The sequence below is a fragment of the Littorina saxatilis genome, linkage group LG14 (assembly GCF_037325665.1).
Source record: "Littorina saxatilis isolate snail1 linkage group LG14, US_GU_Lsax_2.0, whole genome shotgun sequence".
NCBI lineage: Eukaryota > Metazoa > Mollusca > Gastropoda > Littorinimorpha > Littorinidae > Littorina > Littorina saxatilis.
Window position 1 is genome coordinate 42,345,310 of NC_090258.1, and position 20,725 is coordinate 42,366,034.

At 41.6% G+C, this 20,725-nt stretch overlaps 3 protein-coding genes and 1 long non-coding RNA gene across 4 annotated transcripts in view; 3 read left to right on the plus strand and 1 right to left on the minus strand.

Annotated features, from left to right (window-relative positions):
- LOC138946785 (uncharacterized) overlaps positions 1-369 on the plus strand; it is a 3,097-nt gene extending 2,728 nt beyond the window's left edge. The window contains exon 6 of the mRNA XM_070318188.1: positions 140-369. Within this exon, the coding sequence (XP_070174289.1) occupies positions 140-369 (230 nt within the window). The remainder of the gene's footprint in view (positions 1-139) is intronic.
- The window catches only part of LOC138946784 (uncharacterized), a 64,514-nt gene that overhangs the window by 28,696 nt on the left and 15,093 nt on the right, over positions 1-20,725 (plus strand). Inside the window, exon 10 of the mRNA XM_070318187.1 lies at positions 10,152-10,286. Coding sequence (XP_070174288.1) covers positions 10,152-10,286 — 135 coding nt within the window. The remainder of the gene's footprint in view (positions 1-10,151; positions 10,287-20,725) is intronic.
- LOC138946786 (uncharacterized) lies at positions 4,904-7,281 on the minus strand. The gene is made up of 3 exons (XM_070318189.1): positions 6,741-7,281; positions 5,785-6,010; positions 4,904-5,258 (listed from the first exon to the last, which is right to left on the minus strand). The coding sequence occupies exons 1-3, from the start codon at positions 7,084-7,086 to the stop codon at positions 4,904-4,906; spliced, it is 927 nt and encodes a 308-aa protein (XP_070174290.1). The 5' UTR covers positions 7,087-7,281.
- Positions 17,145-20,035, plus strand: LOC138947799 (uncharacterized). Its single transcript, XR_011449808.1, has 3 exons — positions 17,145-17,777; positions 18,305-18,480; positions 19,387-20,035. It is a non-coding gene; the product is annotated as an uncharacterized lncRNA (long non-coding RNA).

Below are 20,725 nucleotides of genomic sequence, written 5' to 3' on the forward strand. Positions count from 1 at the left end.
CCAGACTAGTGTTGCAAGAGCTAGTACCAAGGAAGCAGGGATGAACACAGTGAGCAACCCAACTGAATATAGGAATCAGACAAGGCCGTACAGACAAACATTGATCACGTGAACAGTGCTACACAGTGTGTTTTGCCAGCCCTAGTGTTCGAGGACATCAGCAGCAACAAGGACAAGGTAAACTTCTACACTGGGATACCAAACGGGGAGACATTCAAGGCTGTGTTTGATGAACTGTCCAGTGACAGAGACCATTTGAGGAGGGAGGTGGGTGAGCGGAGTCAACTCCGCTATGTTGACGAATTTCTGTTGGTGTTGATGAGGCTGCGTTTAGGACTCCTTCTTGGGGACCTAGCTGACAGATTTTGAGTTTCGAAAACAACTGCCAAACAGATCTTTAACAGATGGATTGTCTTTTTACACACTAACCTCCTTCCCCTTATTGTATGGCCAACCAGGCAGCAGGTTGATTCCACAATGCCTAAAGATTTTAAGACATTATTTCCGAGAACAAGGATCGTGATTGATTGTACCGAACTTTTCACACACAGGCCTTCATCACTCATATCACAAACACTCACATACAGTCATTACAAATCCACCATGACCTGGAAGGCTTTGATAGGAATAACTCCCCATGGTGTTCTATCATTTGTTTCCGACCTCTGGTTAGGTAGTGCTAGCGACCAACAGATTACTTTGCGTTCAGGTTTATTGGATATGTTAGAAAAAGGTGATGCAATCATGGCTGACAAGGGATTTGAAATCTCAAAATACACCACAGAGAGACAGATTGATTTGATTATCCCACCAAAGAAAAACAAAAAGAAGAAGATGAGTGCTGAACAGATTATTAAAACCAGAAGAGTAGCGTCAATGAGAATTCATGTTGAGAGGTATATGGCCCGAGTAAAGAAATTCCGAATTCTCTCAACGGTTTTGCCGTGCACAAAGGAACCTAATAAGATTTGGAAAGTCTGCAATGCACTGACAATGCTGTATCCTCCTCTAAACCCTCGTCATAAAACATAGCTGGTCTGATGATGAAATTGAACGCATTCTGTGAAATAGAAGAAGTTTATTTGTTGTTGATCTTTGACCCAAGAGCAGCTGACAAAACGTTGTATCTGTGTGTACAAGTGTGGCAAATATTCTGATCTGTTGATAAAAATCAAAGCATTCTGTGAAATGCAAGTTTATTTGTTGTTGAATTCTGGCCCTAGGGTACTGACAAACTTTGTATAGATCTGTGTGTACAAGTGTACATTCTGTGAAGATACAGCGGACAAACTTTGAACCCGTGTGTATAAATCTGGAAAAGAATCTGACACTCAGTGACAGCTGATCTTCTATTGAAAGCATTCTGTGAAATGAAACTTTGTGTATTGCTGAACTTCAAGGGTGTGACACTGCAAGCACAAGTAGGCAGGATAATGCTTTGAGAAAGTGTATCAAAGACGTGTTCCAAATCTGTGTCTGCGTAATCCAGATGAGTTAATCTTCTTTTTTTTTTTAGGTCAACTGCAATCTTTCATATGATCATTTTCTTTTGCATAATTAGTGACCTTGAGCACATTGAAAATAGTTTGATTTTGGTGTCAGGCTCTTGTACAACCGGTTTTGCTGTATATATATTTTGCATTTCACAAATGCGATAATATTCAAATAAAGACACACATATGTATTTGTTAACTGAAAATAGATCTCATGTGTTAATTTTGGATGAATGTTGAGTTGGTGAATGAGGTGGAGATTTTCAGTAAACACATCACATATATATCACAATCAAGTCATTCTTGCTATAATCAGAAATAAGCACCAATACATTCAGTTCTGAGCCTAAATTTATTCAGATTAATAATTCACTTGAAGCAGCAGAGTGAATGTCTATGCTCAATCAGTTACAAAATGTACATCAACTTCAAAAATAACACTCGTCAGAATGGCATAATTATTAGTTTTCCCCTTTGATTTGGCATTTCATTATTTTAACTCTTGCAATTGCAAACTGTTAGGCCAAAAAAAAAAGGTCTGTTTACGGTAACCCGACCGACCCTAGTTTTTTCGCGCGACCCTAGACTTTTTTTGGCATTTGGAAAAAAAAAATCTTGTTTTTTTGGCAAAATAACGTAAAAATATGTTTTTTTGGAGAAAAAAAAATCCCGACCTACCGACCCTATTTTTTTGGCCTATGTTACCGTAAACAGACCTTTTTTTGTGTGGCCTTATCCAAAATCAAATTTGTCAAACAAGCACAAACAAATGAGAGAGAGCTTAGACAATAAATGGACTAAGATCTTACCAAGGTTTGCAAAAATGGCAGACTATAAATACTGACACTAAATCACCAGAATAACAAACAAAAAACAAACGTCTTTATATAAAAATAAAAACAGTTACACTACAAGTGAGTGCATCATAATTTGAACTGAAAGCGCCTATTGCACGCACACACACTGTTCTGTCTCCGACAGTATTTTTGACTCACATGCGAAGCAAAAGTGAGTCTATGTACTCACCCGAGTCGTCCGTCCGTCCGTCCGTCCGGACGTCCGTCCGTCCGTCCGGAAAACTTTAACGTTGGATATTTCTTGGACACTATTCAGTCTATCAGTACCAAATTTGGCAAGATGGTGTATGATGACAAGGCCCCAAAAAACATACATAGCATCTTGACCTTGCTTCAAGGTCAAGGTCGCAGGGGCCATAAATGTTGTCTAAAAAACAGCTATTTTTCACATTTTTCCCATTTTCTCTGAAGTTTTTGAGATTGAATACCTCACCTATATATGATATATAGGGCAAAGTAAGCCCCATCTTTTGATACCAGTTTGGTTTACCTTGCTTCAAGGTCAAGGTCACAGGAGCTCTTCAAAGTTGGATTGTATACATATTTTGAAGTGACCTTGACCCTGAACTATGGAAGATAACTGTTTCAAACTTAAAAATTATGTGGGGCACATGTTATGCTTTCATCATGAGACACATTTGGTCACATATGATCAAGGTCAAGGTCACTTTGACCCTTATGAAATGTGACCAAAATAAGGTAGTGAACCACTAAAAGTGACCATATCTCATGGTAGAAAGAGCCAATAAGCACCATGTCTTGAATTAACAGCTTTGTGTTGCATGACCTTGGATGAACATGTATTTTGGTAGGAAAAATGTGTAAAGCAGTTCTTAGTGTATGATGTCATTGCTATGTAAAGGTCAAGGTCAAGCATGTGAGTCGTATGGGCTTTGCCCTTCTTGTTAATCTTCTTTTAATTTCGTTTCGTTTATTCCAGTTGAAAGAATATGTACTTCTAGAAGTATAAGGGAGATCATTGTGCTTTGTAAATTTTTACTTAGTAGTTTCCCCTGAATCTGTCCTTGCCGGGACGGTTTCTCTCTTCCTCTCTTTAAAGAGGTCTGGTGGCCCACGAAGTGTGAGTAATTTTCATTTCTTTTAATAAAGGATCCGACTCTAGTATGATTTACATTGTTTTTGGGGTTGTAATCGTTTGTGTGATCGCTCTTGACACACATTGTTTGGTAGAGTAAGATTTGCAGTCTTCCACGTGGTTGTCGAGCTATTCCGCCATTTTTTCCTTGTTGTAGATCTGGTTTAGTTTTCTGAGTTTGTGATTTTGTTCATTTGAGAGTGTTGTTAGTGTTGTTGTAGGAATTATAGTAAAAGTAAGAAGCGTGCCGACTTCGGTCGATGTAGTGTTTTCTTGGTTTTAAGTTATGGTAAAAGAAAACGACTCGGAACGAAGGCCCCAGTGCTTCAGTTGTGTGTTTGGATAATTCGATTTTTTGTGTACCCCATTTGCCACCAAGCGTTGGTTTTTTCGGTCGCGACTGCGGTGGTTTAGAGGTTGCGATTTTGTGTTTTGATTCTTTTCATATTAGTTTGTACTTTTTCTTATGGTTTCTTTTGTTTACATATGTTTCAGTTTTTTACCGTCTTCACTTAACTTCACTTCTGATTAAAGAATTGGTAAAACTACCTGGGGCGTGAACAGTGTTTGAATCCGCGAGCCAGGATACACACACACATCAGATTGTTGCCTAAATGATGGCAATTTTTCTGTTTAGCCTATTCCTCAAGAGATAAACATTTACACACAACCAGGTGAATTAAATTGGCACACACACAAGACTGCCCTGCCATCATTGGTACAGACGTAATTTCCTCTGCACTCGTCTGGAAAAAATCTCGGGTACAACTCCCTTCAAAAAGAAAGCCCTCAGCTTGGAAATTGAAGATTCCCACATTTCCTTGTCAAAAACAATTCTTTCGACAGTCATCTCCTTCATTGTCCACACAACAAAATCACACCATTGCCTCCCAGTGATAGCCATCTGCCCCTGCACTTGAGAAAAATACTTGTGATTGCGTTTGAGCATAACCTTCCCATCCACGAGCCTGCAACAAAATGTGTTGTCCTTGCAAGCTTCCTCCACTGTTTCATTCCTGTGAGTGTAGGGGCACTTGATCTCTAAAACACCACGAGACGGAGAACAGTGGGGGCAGCTCACAAGGCCATCAGGACTTGTGGACAGGTAAGGGTGTGCCGTGTCGACTAAAAGGCCACATTCTGATACTATTGTCAGAGGGTGGTGGCACTTTGTCATACGGTTAAAGTATTGCCTGCGTGCAGCAGCCTCGTGGTCTCGTCCCCATTTTGTGAAAACAGAGTCAAAGAAACCATAGCCCATGACCTCACCAACAAGGGAGTCTGGAGCAGTTTTCTCCTGTCGACACATGACAGCTCCAAATCTGGAACTTGTCAGTCTCCCCAACCTAGCCTGACACCACCGGAAATTCTTTGCCTGCCCCCTAGTCCCTCTCTCCATCTCTTCTCTATCTTTCTCAGTCAAAGAGAGTGACTGCACATAGTGCTCAAATGTCAATCTACATGGTTTGGACCTCAAGTCTACCCAGTCGCAGTAGAGAAACGATGGCTGTGGCAAACCAAACTGGACTGCCTCGGGCTGCTCTGCGGGGTCTGCTGTCACCGAGACGTACCCACACTCGGGAGCACATTTCACCAGCTTGTCCCTGAGCCTTGAAAAGTTCATGACTACTTTTCCTGGAACAAATCCTGTGTTCTTTGGCACTGATGGCCGCAGAGGTCTCTCTGTCACCTTCTTGGGACTGAGGTTCCGCTGTCTGGGATGTGCAGGACAGCAGGCCCTGCTGACGCCTCTCTGTCAGGTCCGCCAACATGTACAGGACTGCTGCGATGTGGTTGCAAGAACCCCCTTCACTGAAAGCAAAGCAAGAAACAAAGTAAAAAACTTCATCATTATGAAAGAGTAAATGTTTGTATTGTTCACACCAAGGAAAGAAAGGACTTGATCGACCATATTTTACAATGCCAACCTTTAACTTTTTTTAACATGCTAGTCAAAAGTATTTTTTAATGCAATCAAGCGACGGATTTGTCTTAAAATAATACAAAAGTGTGTATATAGTGGACCCCCCTGAGGAGCTATCTCTGCATCCAATATCAAGAGGCAAGCAGAAAATTGTCTCGCCTAGATTTCCAATTTTTGCACAAATATATATAAAAAAATTAAAAAAAACCAACTGATCTACACTAAAACAGAAGATTACATCTTTAATCTGCACAACTCTTGCATTGTGAAAAATTACTCTGGATGTTCCCCCTTTGCACTGTAGTAAACTATTCTGTTAGACATACTGATTTGGGGTCTTGATGGGCTTGATGCTTAACGCCTGCAAAAAAGGCACAAACATCTCATTCATCAAATCTTTGCTGTTTCTCTTACCCCGCAGTACATGAGCAGTCTGCAGAATGAACTACGCCATCCGACTTGCTGAGGCAGATCCATGTAAAATGGTGTGGCGTGGTCCTCTGGTCCCTCCCAGGCAGTGATGGCATCACTCTGGCCGAGACAAAGCAGTGGCTGCAGTCTTCTGCAATAGGGTGGTAGTTGGGGGAGAAGACGTGGCCTTCCTTGAACAGAGACGAGGCTTTCAACTGTCTTGTTGCACCTGGCAAAACAAATAATCACATATTTCAAGGATTATATGATCTGAATGAATGGAAAACAAGTGAAACATTTTACCAAAATTTTTAGTACTATTGATTGAATCTGCACAACGATTATTAACAGTGAATTGTGCTTGAAACAAACTTGTCAATCTTTGAATTTGAAGTAAAATTTTAAAACCTATTAGCTTGAAAAAAAACCACCAACAACAACAATTAAATGCTGCTGACGGATCGACTGACTCAGTGACTGTGTCATGGAAGACAGCACACACTGAATTTTGGAAAGCCTTCCTCATACTGGATCTGGATCTGGATGTAGTACATTGCAGTAGCCAATAATGGCTGTCGTCGCAATGGGCGAGAGCGCAGCGTGACGGAGTTTAAAATCTTAAAAAAAAACATGCATGCCCTTCCAGGTTGGTGGTGTCAACTGCTGGAATTTGGGCAGTGTTTAAAAGCAGGATAAAAAGACCTGGCGGTGCGCCTATGGTGGTGGGGCCCTGCCAACACCTGATGTAAATCTTTTAAATACTTTTGTTTCCAGTTCACCATTATTTCAAATGAAATTAAGTGACTCCTTAAATGCTGTTCCACAGTCTTTTAATTGGGAGTACATGGTGTGTGTAAATTGTACTGTATCAACATATCATACATAATGTACATACATGTGTAAAATTGTACCTTATAATAACGTTGTTTGCTGATACTCTACCGAAGTTAGTTACTCACCCATTTGCCTTTTGTCCTCGGTTCGATGACGGCTGTGCACCAAATATTCAGTGATGTGTCGATCTGTTACATCAGGACACTCCAAAACGTCTTTCCAACCGTCCAGCTTTGTGGGATCAGGCAGTTTGTAACCATTAGGAGTGGTTAAAAGTTCATACTGTCGAAGCATGAGGCCACTGTTTTCTGAATCATCATCGTGAATATTGACGCTGATGTCCAAGGCTTCACAGCCTTTAGCCCTTGCGATGAGTTCTTCCTTTCTGCCGGACACATTAATACCTCTGTCTTTCAAAAATGTCTTCAGCTCTGGCACCTTCCATGCTCTAAAATCTCGATTCCTGTCCATCTTCTCTGTCTACTCTTGCCTTCTCCGCGTGCTTTGCTAGTGTACTAACCGGATGTGGTCGGTGGTAAAGGGAAATCACTCTTGCAACCCCCTGATCAAGGGAAACAACAACCCCCGATGACCTGGCCAATACCAGTTAACTGACCTTTGGAACTGGCATCCATTGTGTAGTAGTCATCTTGATCTGTGAAAGCTGTCGCCATGAATGCTTCTTGTCCCAGTACCTCTCTTTCTCTCTCTCCTACACACACACACACACACACACACACACACACACACACACACACACACACACACATACACACACACACACTCATACACACACACACATACACACACACATGACACACACTTACACACACACACAGACACACACACACATATACACTGACACACACACACATACACACACACATACACACACACTGACACAAACACACACACACATACGCACACAAACATACAAACACACACACACATACACACACACACACATACACACACACACACACATACACACACACACACATACACACACACACACACATACACACACACACTCACACACACACACACACACACACACACGCGCGCACGCACACACACACAAAACACACACATATATACTCTCTCTCCCCCCACACACACATACACTCCCTCTCTCTCTCTCTCTTTCCCTCTCTCTCTCTCTCCTCTCCCCCCCTCTCTCTCTCTCTCTCTCTCTCTCTCTAAAATATATCTCTGGCAAAATATAACTGTACTCTCTGATTATATTGAAAAACATGATTATATATAATTCATGAAGGATTTTATATTTTTTATTTTTTATTTTTTTTTATACAAACACATATTTCTCTGTTATATACACTGTGCAAAAAAAGTATCGCATAGTTAGTTTGATGAAAAATTTTATTGAGATTTCATTCTTTCGAACAAACAATACATACGTCGGGCAGAAAAGTTTTTGAGCTTTTTCGATAGCACAGATGCATGTCTTTATTTGCTGGACTTTGCAGTTATTCATTGAGCGTGACCTTCACACAAACCAAGGTCAAAGTCAGTAACGAGTATGGCTTCCACGTGAGTCAATTACAGCCTGGCATCTCCTTGGCATGGAAGCAATGAGTCTTCGCAAAGTCTGTTGGGGAATGTTGTCCCACTCTTGCTGTAAGGCCTGGAAGAGTTGTCTCCTGTTGGGAGGGGCGTTAACTCTCGCATTGAGCCTTCTTCCCAGTTCATCCCATGCGTGTTCAATTGGGTTCAAATCTGGGGAGAGAGAGGGCCAGGGCAGAGTGTTCACGTTGTTGGCGGCCAGGAAGTTTGTGGTGAGTCTGGCGGTGTGGGGTCTGGCGTTATCATGCTGGAACTGAGCCCGTGGCGCGGCCAGGAGGGCCAGGGCGTGTGGCTGCAGAGTGTCCTGCACGTAGTGCTGGGCGTTCAGGCGGCCTGGAACTTCCACAAGCTGGCTCCTGCCAGTGTTGGTGATGGCCCCCCACACCATCACGCGCCCACCACCATGAGGAGGCGCCTCATCTACGCACTGCTGGTGGTAGCGCTCTCCTTGCCTCCTCTACACCCTCCCTCTGCTGTCGTGATGTTGCAGGAGGAAATAAGACTCATCGCTGAAGACATCGTGGCGCCAGTTGTTGGCAAGGGTCCACTGGAGGTGCTGGTTCGCCCACTGCATCCTGGCCTGGCAATGGCGGCGAGTCAGGACGTTGCCCCGGAGTGGCCTGTAAGCGTGTAGTTGTATGCAGGCGGTTCCGGACGGTCTGCACGGAGATGCGGCGGCCACCAGGCAGTGCCCTAGCGGTCACCGAGGCTGACTGAAACCGATGCCTGAGATGGGTGACCCGGATGTAGCGATCTTGCGCCTGTGTCGTCACTCTAGGTCGTCCTGACCTTGGCGCGGGAGCTGACGACCCAGTTTGTTGAAAACGGTGTCAGAGGCGAAAGATGGTGCTCTGGGACACCCGCAGGGCTCTGGCAACCTGGGATTGGCTCTGGCCTGCTTGAAGGCGGCCAAGGGCGTTCTCTCGTACTGAAGCGTTGAGTTGTGACATTTTTCATTTCCTCAGGGAATGGCCGCATCAGTCAGAATTGCTTCGCTTTTTATCGCCCAAGTTGGCACATGAGCTCAGCTAACCTTACGCGAAAGTTCGAGTGAAATCTCAAAAAAAACCTTGCAGTACAGGAGCACAAAACAACAAAATTGGCGTGTTGGCCTCAAAATGCACATCTTGCACGTGCGCGGTTAATTTTGCCCACTCAATCGACTATCGGGTTCAACTGAACTGCAAAAGCTAGTTTCGAGGTGTTCCAATCAGAATGTGTGTCTGGAACTTATGCGATACTTTTTTTGCACAGTATATCATTTTCAAGCATTGCTAAAGAATCCTAATGCATCTTAAAATGTCTTATTGGTTGCTTGACATGTTAATTATGGTAAATATGTCATTTGTACTATTGTTAAACTTATCTTTTATTTCTTCTTGTTTGTTACCCCTAAATGGGCGAGGGCCGGATGAAAAGAAGCATGTATACATTGCTTATTCTGTCACCCTCGTAAAATAAATGTCAATTCGATGCAATTCAATTCAATTCTCTCTCACTCTCTCTCTCTCTCTCTCTCTCTCTCTCTCTCTCTCTCTCTCTCTCTCTCTCTCTCTCTCTCTCTCTCTCTCTCTCTCTCTCTCTCTCTCTCTCTCTCTCTCTCAGTACATGTGTCTGTCCCAGAGTATCATAGCGCAGCGGCTGAACAACAGCAGTATGGTTAGTTCTAGCTGCCTGAGGGGAGTGATCATTCTTCAGTTTTCAAAAAGTAAACATTCATTTGACTGTACCACGCTACTACTCGTCGGTATGCTTGGAGACTAAACCAGTTTCTATGTAACAGTGTTTGAAGTGACCTTCACAGTCATTGAAGCGCTGTAGGTGCTATTTCCACGTATTAGTGCAGATAGTACCAAAATGTACAGTTCATACCTCTACACACGTAGAACACGGAAATCAATTGTCACTCTGATTATACATTTTACTTTCTAAATGTTGATGTTACTTTGCAGGCCCATCGTTTCCATGATAACCACGGGCGGTGCGTCGTGCTGAGTAACAACCAGCAGACAGCGGTGTATATGGGCGTTTCTTTTGATGGTATCGTCATGTCACGTGACCCCATAGAGGTCAACAAGCTGTATGAGGTAACACACACACACACACACACACACACACACACACACACACACACACTCACGCACGCACACACTCACGCGAACGCACACACACACACACACACACACACACTCTCACTCACACACATACACACATACACACACAGACACACACATGCATACACACTCACTCTCACTCACACACATACCCACACACTCACTCACACCCACGTACCCACACACGTACACACACACGTACACACACACACACACACACCCCACCACCACCACCACCCTCGTGTCGATTCCCATTCTAGGTTTTTATTCCCCGTTAGGACGTTTTCTTCATACTCAACACGGGAGTCCCTCGTGGTAGTGTCGTTGCCCCGACATTGTTCAGCATCATGCTGCTTGACATTCACAAAGCCAGGACGGATGGAACTCTGTATGCGGACGATCTGGCTTTATGGTCAAACCACAAATCAAAAGAAACTCAACACAGAACCAACCTTAAGATATATTAAATGCAGAAGCCAACATTGTCGATCATTTGTTAACAAACGGCTTTGAAATTGCCGCCGAGAAAACGACATTTATATTGTCACGAGAAAGAAGGTGCAGAAAAAGGTCACAGTTACAGTCAACAACACACCGCTAGAGCCTAAAACAACAAGTCAAATTCCTGGGCCTCACCTTCACGTCGAACCTTACATGGGGGCCACACACCAAAACACCTTGTTTGTCAGCAAAGCCAAGAAAGCACTCCTCAAAGAATTAAAACGAGAGACATGGGTTGAGGTGAACGAAGCGAAACTGGGTGCCACCTACTTGGGTTGTATGCAACCGCGCGAGCGGATTTGTTGAAATCGACCAAAGCTAATTGGTTAGACTTTGGAAGGGCGTCAATAACAGATATTGTCATCATTTTCACGAGTTTTCATTCACAAGCACCTGGGAAATAAATCGCATGTTCCCCAGGCAATAAATCCCCGGTTACCATAGTTGCAGGAAGCAGGTTATACATGGATAATCAAAAGCAAACCCAATAGAAACGCTCGGGGATTCTTCGGCCATTTTCATTGGTTTTTCCCAGACCTAAACAGACGACACGACACTGCTTTGCAAAGTTCCAAAAACGAACTGGCAAACTGGCAAAAGTAAACAAAAAACAAAACTACTTCATGAAAGGTCATACATTCATCAAAAACAAATGAAACTTAGCGATATGTTTTGTCTTCTTACAGAGTCATGGAGTGCGTGTATCTGTGTTTCGATACACAGACGTTCGGAGAAACACGAACGCCAAGTTCAAGTAAAACGACTCCTGACACACACATTTTGACCCGTGCACAAGACGTTGTATCGATAAACGAAGCACAAATAAGAAACTATAATAAAAGCAAAGAAAATAGCAGCAAGATATGCAAACATCTAACAAAGCCGAGTAAGCAGAATAACAGGTCTAATGAAAAACAAAGAGGTACCGAGTCGGAAACAAGATCACGATTCTTTCCTTCGCTGCACGACGCAAATCTTCTGTGACCTTTGGCCCAACGTAGCTTCCACATTCGATCACTAAGCTTAATATTCACAACTGAAAGCCGAGGGGGTGGAATACCGAGATGAACCTACAGAACTGTGTGTAACAAGGGGAAGGAAAACTCGAACATCAGCATAGCGTGTGCATGGGTTTATTCATCACCTCACACCTCACACCTCACACCTCAGAGCAGAAAATAAAACAATAACCAGGCGGTCAGGGATCGCCTCACATCATCAGCTGGTACCGGTAGGCATCAATCAATCAATCAATGTGAGGCTTATATCGCGCGTATTCCGTGGGTACAGTTCTAAGCGCAGGGATTTATTTATTTATTTTAATTTTTATTTTATGCAATTTATATCGCGCACATATTCAAGGCGCAGGGATTTATTTATGCCGTGTGAGATGGAATTTTTTTTTACACAATACATCACGCATTAATAATAAATAATAATAATAATAATAAAGATAGCTTATATAGCGCCGCTTCACAAATTTAACTATGCTCTTAGCGCTGTACATCGAGATATAACAATTTCAATAATATAAATACAAAGATGATGTTATCATAATACACATTTACAAATATCACTCACGTGCATACATCCTCGTGCACACCACGCGCATACACACTCCCACTCATTAGCAAGTGCTTCCATCCCCCTGCCACTGAGATGTTCATATACCCCCCCTGGACAAGCTCACACCATGTCCGTCTCCTCTCTAGACTGTACATACACTCAGCAAGAAAAAGAAAGACTAAATGCAAATTTCATACACAACCCTATGGCTCAATCAAAGCTGAAGCAACTATACAAACAAGTCGCGTAAGGCGAAAATACAATATTTAGTCAAGTAGCTGTCGAACTCACAGAATGAAACTGAACGCAATTCCATTTTTCAGCAAGACCGTATACTCGTAGCATCGTCAGTCCACCACTCATGGCAAAGGCAGTGAAATTGACAAGAAGAGCGGGGTAGTAGTTGCGCTAAGAAGGATAGCACGCTTTTCTGTACCTCTCTTTGTTTTAACTTTCTGAGCGTGTTTTTAATCCAAACATATCATATCTATATGTTTTTGGAATCAGGAACCGACAAGGAATAAGATGAAAGTGTTTTTAAATTGATTTGGACAATTTAATTTTGATAATAATTTTTATATATTTAATTTTCAGAGCTTGTTTTTAATCCGAATATAATATATTTATATGTTTTTGGAATCAGCAAATGATGGAAAATAAGATAAACGTAAATTTGGATCGTTTTATAAATTTTTATTTTTTTTTACAATTTTCCGATTTTTAATGACCAAAGTCATTAATTAATTTTTAAGCCACCAAGCTGAAATGCAATACCGAACCCCGGGCTTCGTCGAAAATTACTTGACCAAAATTTCAACCAATTTGGTTGAAAAATGAGGGCGTGACAGTGCCGCCTCAACTTTCACGAAAAGCCGGATATGACGTCATCAAAGACATTTATCCAAAAAATGAAAAAAATTTCGGGGATTTCATACCCAGGAACTCTCATGTCAAATTTCATAAAGATCGGTCCAGTAGTTTAGTCTGAATCGCTCTACACACACACACAGACACACACACACACACACACACACACACGCACATACACCACGACCCTCGTTTCGATTCCCCCTCGATGTTAAAATATTTAGTCAAAACTTGACTAAATATAAAAAGACACACTCAAACAACGAATCTAACATCACCTCTAACAGTCTATAAAGATGGCAAGGACAATTTACAAGGATTCGCGAAAAAGGTGCGTTTTAAGGGAACTGCGGAAAGAGTCCTTAGAAGCAGAATGGCGAACGGAGGAAGGGAGAGAATTCCAGACAATGGCAGCCGCAGAAGCAAACGAGCGATCTCCAAAAGAAGGCAAGCTTCGCTCGAGAGTTTCCAGTTTGCGACTGTCAGCGCGTGAGCGGAGGTTGTAGTCAGAGGGATTGTCATATGTGACGAGCAGTTCCTTGAGGTATTTAGGGCCATCTTCAAATTTGGCACAGAAACAGATACAAGCAAGCTTGTATCTGATACGAGCGGACACGGGAAGCCGATGAAGGGAACGAAGAAGTGGTGTGACATGATCAAACTTCTTAGAACGGTATATCAATTTGGCGGCAGAGTTTTGTACCTTTTGGAGTGACTCGACATCGGCCAGCAGATCGCAGCCATTTCGGCGCATATCCTACTTTTCACGGCCTATTATTCCAAGTCACACAGGTATTTTGGTGGACATTTTTATCTTTACCTATACAATTTTGCCAGGAAAGACCCTTTTGTCAATCGTGGGATATTTAACGTGCACACCCCAATGTAGTGTACACGAAGGGACCTCGGTTTTTCGTCTCATCCGAAAGACTAGCACTTGAACCCACCACCTAGGTTAGGAAAGGGGGGAGAAAATTGCTAACGCCCTGACCCAGGGTCGAACTCGCAACCTCTCGCTTCCGAGCGCAAGTGCGTTACCACTCGGCCATCAGCTTACATACGGTCCGGGAATCAGATCAAACTGATGAAACGCAACCAGAAGATAAACAAGTCGCGTAAGGCGAAAATACAATATTTAGTCAAGTAGCTGTCGAACTCACAGAATGAAACTGAACGCAATGCCATTTTTCAGCAAGACCGGTATACTCGTAGCATCGTCAGTCCACCGCTCATGGCAAAGGCAGTGAAATTGACAGGAAGAGCGGGGTAGTAGTTGCGCTAAGAAGGATAGCACGCTTTTCTGTACCTCTCTTTGTTTTAACTTTCTGAGCGTGTTTTTAATCCAAACATATCATATCTATATGTTTTTGGAATCAGGAACCGACAAGGAATAAGATGAAAGTGTTTTTAAATTGATTTGGACAATTTAATGTTGATAATAATTTTTATATATTTAATTTTCAGAGCTTGTTTTTAATCCGAATATAACATATTTATATGTTTTTGGAATCAGCAAATGTTGGAGAATAAGATAAACGTAAATTTGGATCGTTTTATAAATTTTTATTTTTTTTTACAATTTTCAGATTTTTAATGACCAAAGTCATTAATTAATTTTTAAGCCACCAAGCTGAAATGCAATGCCGAAGTCCGGGCTTCGTCGAAGATTACTTGACCAAAATTTCAACCAATTTGGTTGAAAAATGAGGGCGTGACAGTGCCGCCTCAACTTTCACGAAAAGCCGGATATGACGTCATCAAAGACATTTATCAAAAAAATGAAAAAAACGTATGGGGATTTCATACCCAGGAACTCTTATGTAAAATTTCATAAAGATCGGTCCAGTAGTTTAGTCTGAATCGCTCTACACACACACACAGACAGACAGACAGACACACACACGCACATACACCACGACCCTCGTTTCGATTCCCCCTCGATGTTAAAATATTTAGTCAAAACTTGACTAAATATAAAAACGTTGTCACTGGTTCAAGATGGCACAGTGCGTAAATGGACAGTTCTAGAGCAGTACCGGACTGACTGCAGCTAAGATGATAGGGCGATACAAGTAGTGCGCTGATCACACGCTGAAAACTCATCTTACACAATAAGTTGCTTAGAAAAACTTGCCTACAGCATACCTTTCAAACAATTCCCTAATTAAAAATGCAATTTGCCTACACAAAGAGTCTACAAGATTATGTTGCAAAATGGTCATCTTAAAATCCCTACACCGATTCAAAGGTCAGCTATGCATCGCTCGCTGGACCAATGAGACTGGGTAATTAGGTCAGCCTCTAAAGAGGTCAGTCTTGGTGAATCAGGGGAGCTAACCTACCAGCCGAAACGGTAAACAAAGAAAGGTAGCAGACGACGCAATAGCAAGTTGTGAACAATAACTAAGTTCAACTTTGCCTGTTCACATGTGCATCCTCAAACCTGACATATTCATCCCAACATTTTATGAACTCAAAAACACAGAAAGTTGCTTTCACACGCCAGCTTTGATTGCCAGTGGTTATCCAAACGGAACTCGTGTAGTTATCAGCACGCAACTCGTGTTTCAATGCATGGCTCCCTGTGTTGATTGTGCACTTATTTTCTCACTACCAAAATGATGACAAAAACGATGTTTAGTGGTTTGTTGTCAGACCAGCTTGTTGTGTCTGTCCTTCGGCCTTGGTCAATAAATATGAAACAAAAGACGATATGCTCCCCCTCGGACCGACACAAAAGCTGGTCTGTCAACAACCCATCAAACATCTTTTATTCCCCCCTCTGCTTCTTTACCTCTGTAAACTTGTAGGGGTAGTTATTTTTCGATAATGACCCAGCAACCAAACAAATAACGACCCAGCAACAGCCTGCATCCTCGATAGTGCAATGGGTTGAGAAGCTGTTCTGTTTCGGTACTACTTTTTGCGACTGAAAAGTTCCGAACGCTCTAATGTACGAAGTATACATCTCTGGAGCAAACAATACAAACATACCGCATTTAAATTAACAACTACAGGCCTGAACACATGAATCTCCATATAAAATCCATGAGTTCGGTTGTTTTCTGAATCTAGATCAGACGTTCATCCCAAGCAATTTCCCAAGGCAAGTAACTCATACTTTGTCTAGCGACAAGAGTAGTTCCCCTTCTTTTCACTCAGTTTCTTCGACAACAGACTGCAATCCGACGGTCAGTTTTCAACAATATTTCATTTAATAAACAGATCACACGCAACCAAATGCACACATCTCATCAATTTAAACAACATAAAGCGGTTTCATACACTATTTTCCCCAGAAAACTTAACTTCATACAGTTTTTAACGTTGGAACACGGGTGCAAAAGTTCGTCTGCTAGTCCCATTTGACGAAAGAACATTATCCTAACCGATACCAAAACATATACAGAACACACAATATCTGCCTTTGCCGCCACAGCAGAATAACAGCATATCTGTGTACTTGATTTTAGTCCAAAATAGGAAAACTGACAAGAAGTGTTAACAGAATGGAATGATTTGCACGGAACTATACAACCGCGCATTAATCGATCGCCTGCGCAGGTTGACTGGTTGAGTGAATAGGATTCGATCAAACTTTCGCAAAAAAACTCCTCTTTTCTTTGAATAACTGAAGAAAGGAGGAATAAAGAGGTTACACACCTCGTCTCAGTGATTATCAAAAATAATGGTCTCAGTTCGCGGTCATGAAAAAGCTCGCTAAAGCTCGCATTTTTCATGATCCGCTAACTTCGACCATTATTTTTGATAATCACTGAGACTCGGCATGTAACCTCTACATATTGTGTTTTCAGCGTAGCAATAGGGCCCGATATTTAGAAGAGACAAGTATAATGCCGACGAGTCGAAGACCAGTCGCGTTATACTTGTTCGAGTCTAAATATCGGACCCTATAGACCTTTTTCGTATAACCTTTGCCCCCAGCGTTTCGACCAATCAGATTTTAGGGCACGGCAGCCTCTCTCTGATAACCGGAAATAAGGGGCAATAGGTGCCTGGCCTGAAATACCTCTTTCACTGTCGGTGCTCGAAGTACTATTGCCAGAGGATTACTTTGAGAAATTCTGCAAGAAAACGGATTATCTTGTTCAAAATCATGAACTAAAAGTCAAGGACATGCATGAAGGTATGGTTTGAAACGGCTATTGGTGGTATATAGACGAAAGACTTGGCGAACTTCCCCTGCATAAGCGAAGCAGAGGTGATCGACCACAGATCTACAGATCTCTGGATCAACTTTCTTACTGATACTACTGCGTCGACGTTCGACAAGTTATACGACGCATCCAGCGCAAAGAATGCAAAACCTTGGGATAAACGATAGACATACAAGTACTGTGTGCATAAAATGTCTTTCTGCATGGCACAACAGCTAGTACGCAACTGTGGTGATCAGACTCAGAGCGAGTGTGCTGACGTCAATGAAGCAGACTCGCAACGAAGTGTATGCTGTTGTGGGGGGACGCTGACCGGACAGGCACTTGGAGCCTACTGCGAGTGTATTGCTGGGTAAGTGTTGTTGGCCTTGTATGTTTTGTGGGATTAACTTGATGGCTGCGTTACTTGGTATCTTACACAATCAGTTTTCATACTCAGTCATATAATGCATTGCACACAAAGTGACAAACACACACACTGAGATTCATAATTCTCTACTAAAAATGTCTGCATGCAAAAGCTGTCATTTTTGACAAAGTTATGAGCAGCATGTTAATGTAATTTCAATCAGTACCTCCAGGAGACCATGCCATGTTGGCTAGGCATGTTCAATAGAATACCAGGTACCTGAGTGCGGAGTTTTATTTAATGTGTACGTACACATGTGTTTGTGAATCCTCTTGTCAATGAAGGTTATCACTGCAGTAAGATCAAATTCCATTCTGAGCCGGTATATATTTTATATAGATATCAACAGCATGCGCTTACAAGCTCTCTGTAGGAATTCCTAGGAAAGATAAAGTTAATTGTTATTAGCAGGCTAAGGAAAATCAAGATGACACAAACGGAATTTGATTGTGTGTTGTTGTTTTTACCAGAAAGGACAGTCTTGCAACCATGTGGCCGCCACACTTTTTGCTGCTTCACACTACATGGCTGAAGGAATCGACACTGTGCCAGCAGACAAAACTTGTACACACTACAAATGTATGTGGAAGGGGCATGCTGCCATGAAAACTGCACCAGCTGCTCTCGATGACATACAAATTGTTAAGTAAGTGTGTATAATAATTAATATTAAGGAAATTAGGGTTGCATTACCTAGAGGTTTACATCAGAGTGTGATCTATTTTTTTCAGAACATAAGTCTCAAAGTTAAAATATAGAGCTTGTTAACTACAACAGCTACAAGACTGGGGAAAGAGAAACAGTGATATTATTCTCTTTTTTTATTTTTTTATTATTCTCTTTATTTATATAGCGCCTTATCCGAAGTTCAAAGCGCTTTATGCCGTGTGAGATGGAATTTTTTACACAATATATCACGCATTCACATCGACCAGCAAACCTCATTTTATTTATAAAGTGCATTATCAACAAACTATGCATTTTACATTTAGTCAAGAGACCAGGGCGGTGGTGTATGTTTGTGTGTAGAGCAATTTCTGGAAAGCTACAACATTATGTTTGGGTTAAAAACAAACCAGCCCTGAAACAGTGAAAGTGGCAAGTATTTTACTCGCCATAGTTAGTAGAAGCATGCAACTGGTGAGTAGAAGTGTTCATCTACTCGCCAAATGCGAGTGAAGATGCTGAATCAAATTGTTGGTTTGGTTCGTAAAATTTGCTCTCTGGCTGGTACGTTTTCAGAATCACTAGCCAGAGGCTAGTGCATAATTTTTTGACTTTCAGGGCTACAAGCTTAGAAAGTTAAACAGATTTGTTTTAAACACAGGGAAGCGTGATTTCCTGTGGGACAGTTTTGCTACTGCGCTATGCTGGGTTGCCATTTACCTTATTCGACGTGGATGCTGGTTTTCAGCTAAGCATTGTCCTTGTGAAATGTACTGCGTTCAGTATCGTTATACATGTTTGACAGACTGGTGCAACTTGTTTTAGCATTTGTACCCAGCATAAGATTTGCTTTAGTGTCAAGTAAAAAAAATAATTTCATTTTCAGGTATGCTTCAAGACAAGACAAGTTTCCCCGGACGACTCTTCAAGGCCTCAATTTTGACCAAGAAGTCCGGATGCAAGGAAGCGCGACTAAGAGATCTTCAACAACCGGTACCAACCGTTTGAAGGCTGCATATAGTTATGATATACTGAACTAGGGTTTTCAAGGTGTGATATTTTTTTCCAATACCAGTTAATTAAGTTGGTAGCAACAGTTAACTGTTCTGTCAAGTGAAAAATGTATGTAGTTTCAATATGGACAGGTAAAATCAGTACTTTGTTTACAGCGAGGGAGGGTACGTAGTGCTGTCACCTCTGTGTGTGAGTTCAGGTTTAATTTTTTAAATGCCTGCAGTTAAGACAGAAGATTGTGGAAGCTGATAAGAACTTGTGTCAGAGGATAGTAAGAAGTGTTTCGGCTTCGTACGGACTATACCATCATCCATGACTTGTGTGTATTATTCGGAGAACGTATCAGAGCCGAGGACATGTGTTGTGAACAGCGATTCTCAGTGATGAAAGTGTAGTGTGTGTAATGCCGGACTGTATTCTTCTTCAACTTCGGAATGGCAAGGAGGTATTTTGTGAGATGTTTTATGATTTGATATCCATGTACTGATGATTTCATTCAATAGCGAAATGTTTGAAATGTTCATTCGTTTTGTGCCATGTTTGTTGTTCAAGAGCGTGTTGTCACCATCCCTTATGCATATGGACGTGTGTGAATGTTGGTGCAGACATGAGCGTTTGAGCGAGTGAATTTAGAAGCCCTGTGCATGAAAGTCATTACCGGACAACCAAATCAGCAAACATAGAAATTCCTTGTCATACACATCGATCTGATCAAGGTAATAATGTTAGCACTTTTTTCCAATTTATTTCACAGTTATTTGTTATTTTTTGGAGGAAATTATAATGCAATTCACCGATTTTAAAAAACATGATTCCAATTGTCTCCCTTGAACATTCAACAAATTTGTTTGTACAAAATTTGTTACTTACTTTTTTTTTCTCAAGGCTATATCAAGGAAAATTCTTTTTGAACTGATTGTGGGACCGTGCACAAGCTGACAGACTTGAACTCAAAAGTTGCAGAAGATTCTTGGCTGCGACTTTTGAGTTCAAGCCGATCAGTTTGTGCACAGTCCCAAGATTTGTCTATATTTATTTATCACTTAAAATAAAATACAGTTTTTCTTTTAATGAAACTGTAGATATGTCAAAGACTGTTTTGAATAATTTTGGGGGGTAATTTTCTTTAAGAAATAACTCAAGTGAATGCACAAATTGTGTACTAAAGTGTCGGTACAAGGGAGACAATTTGAAGCCATTTTAAAAAACAA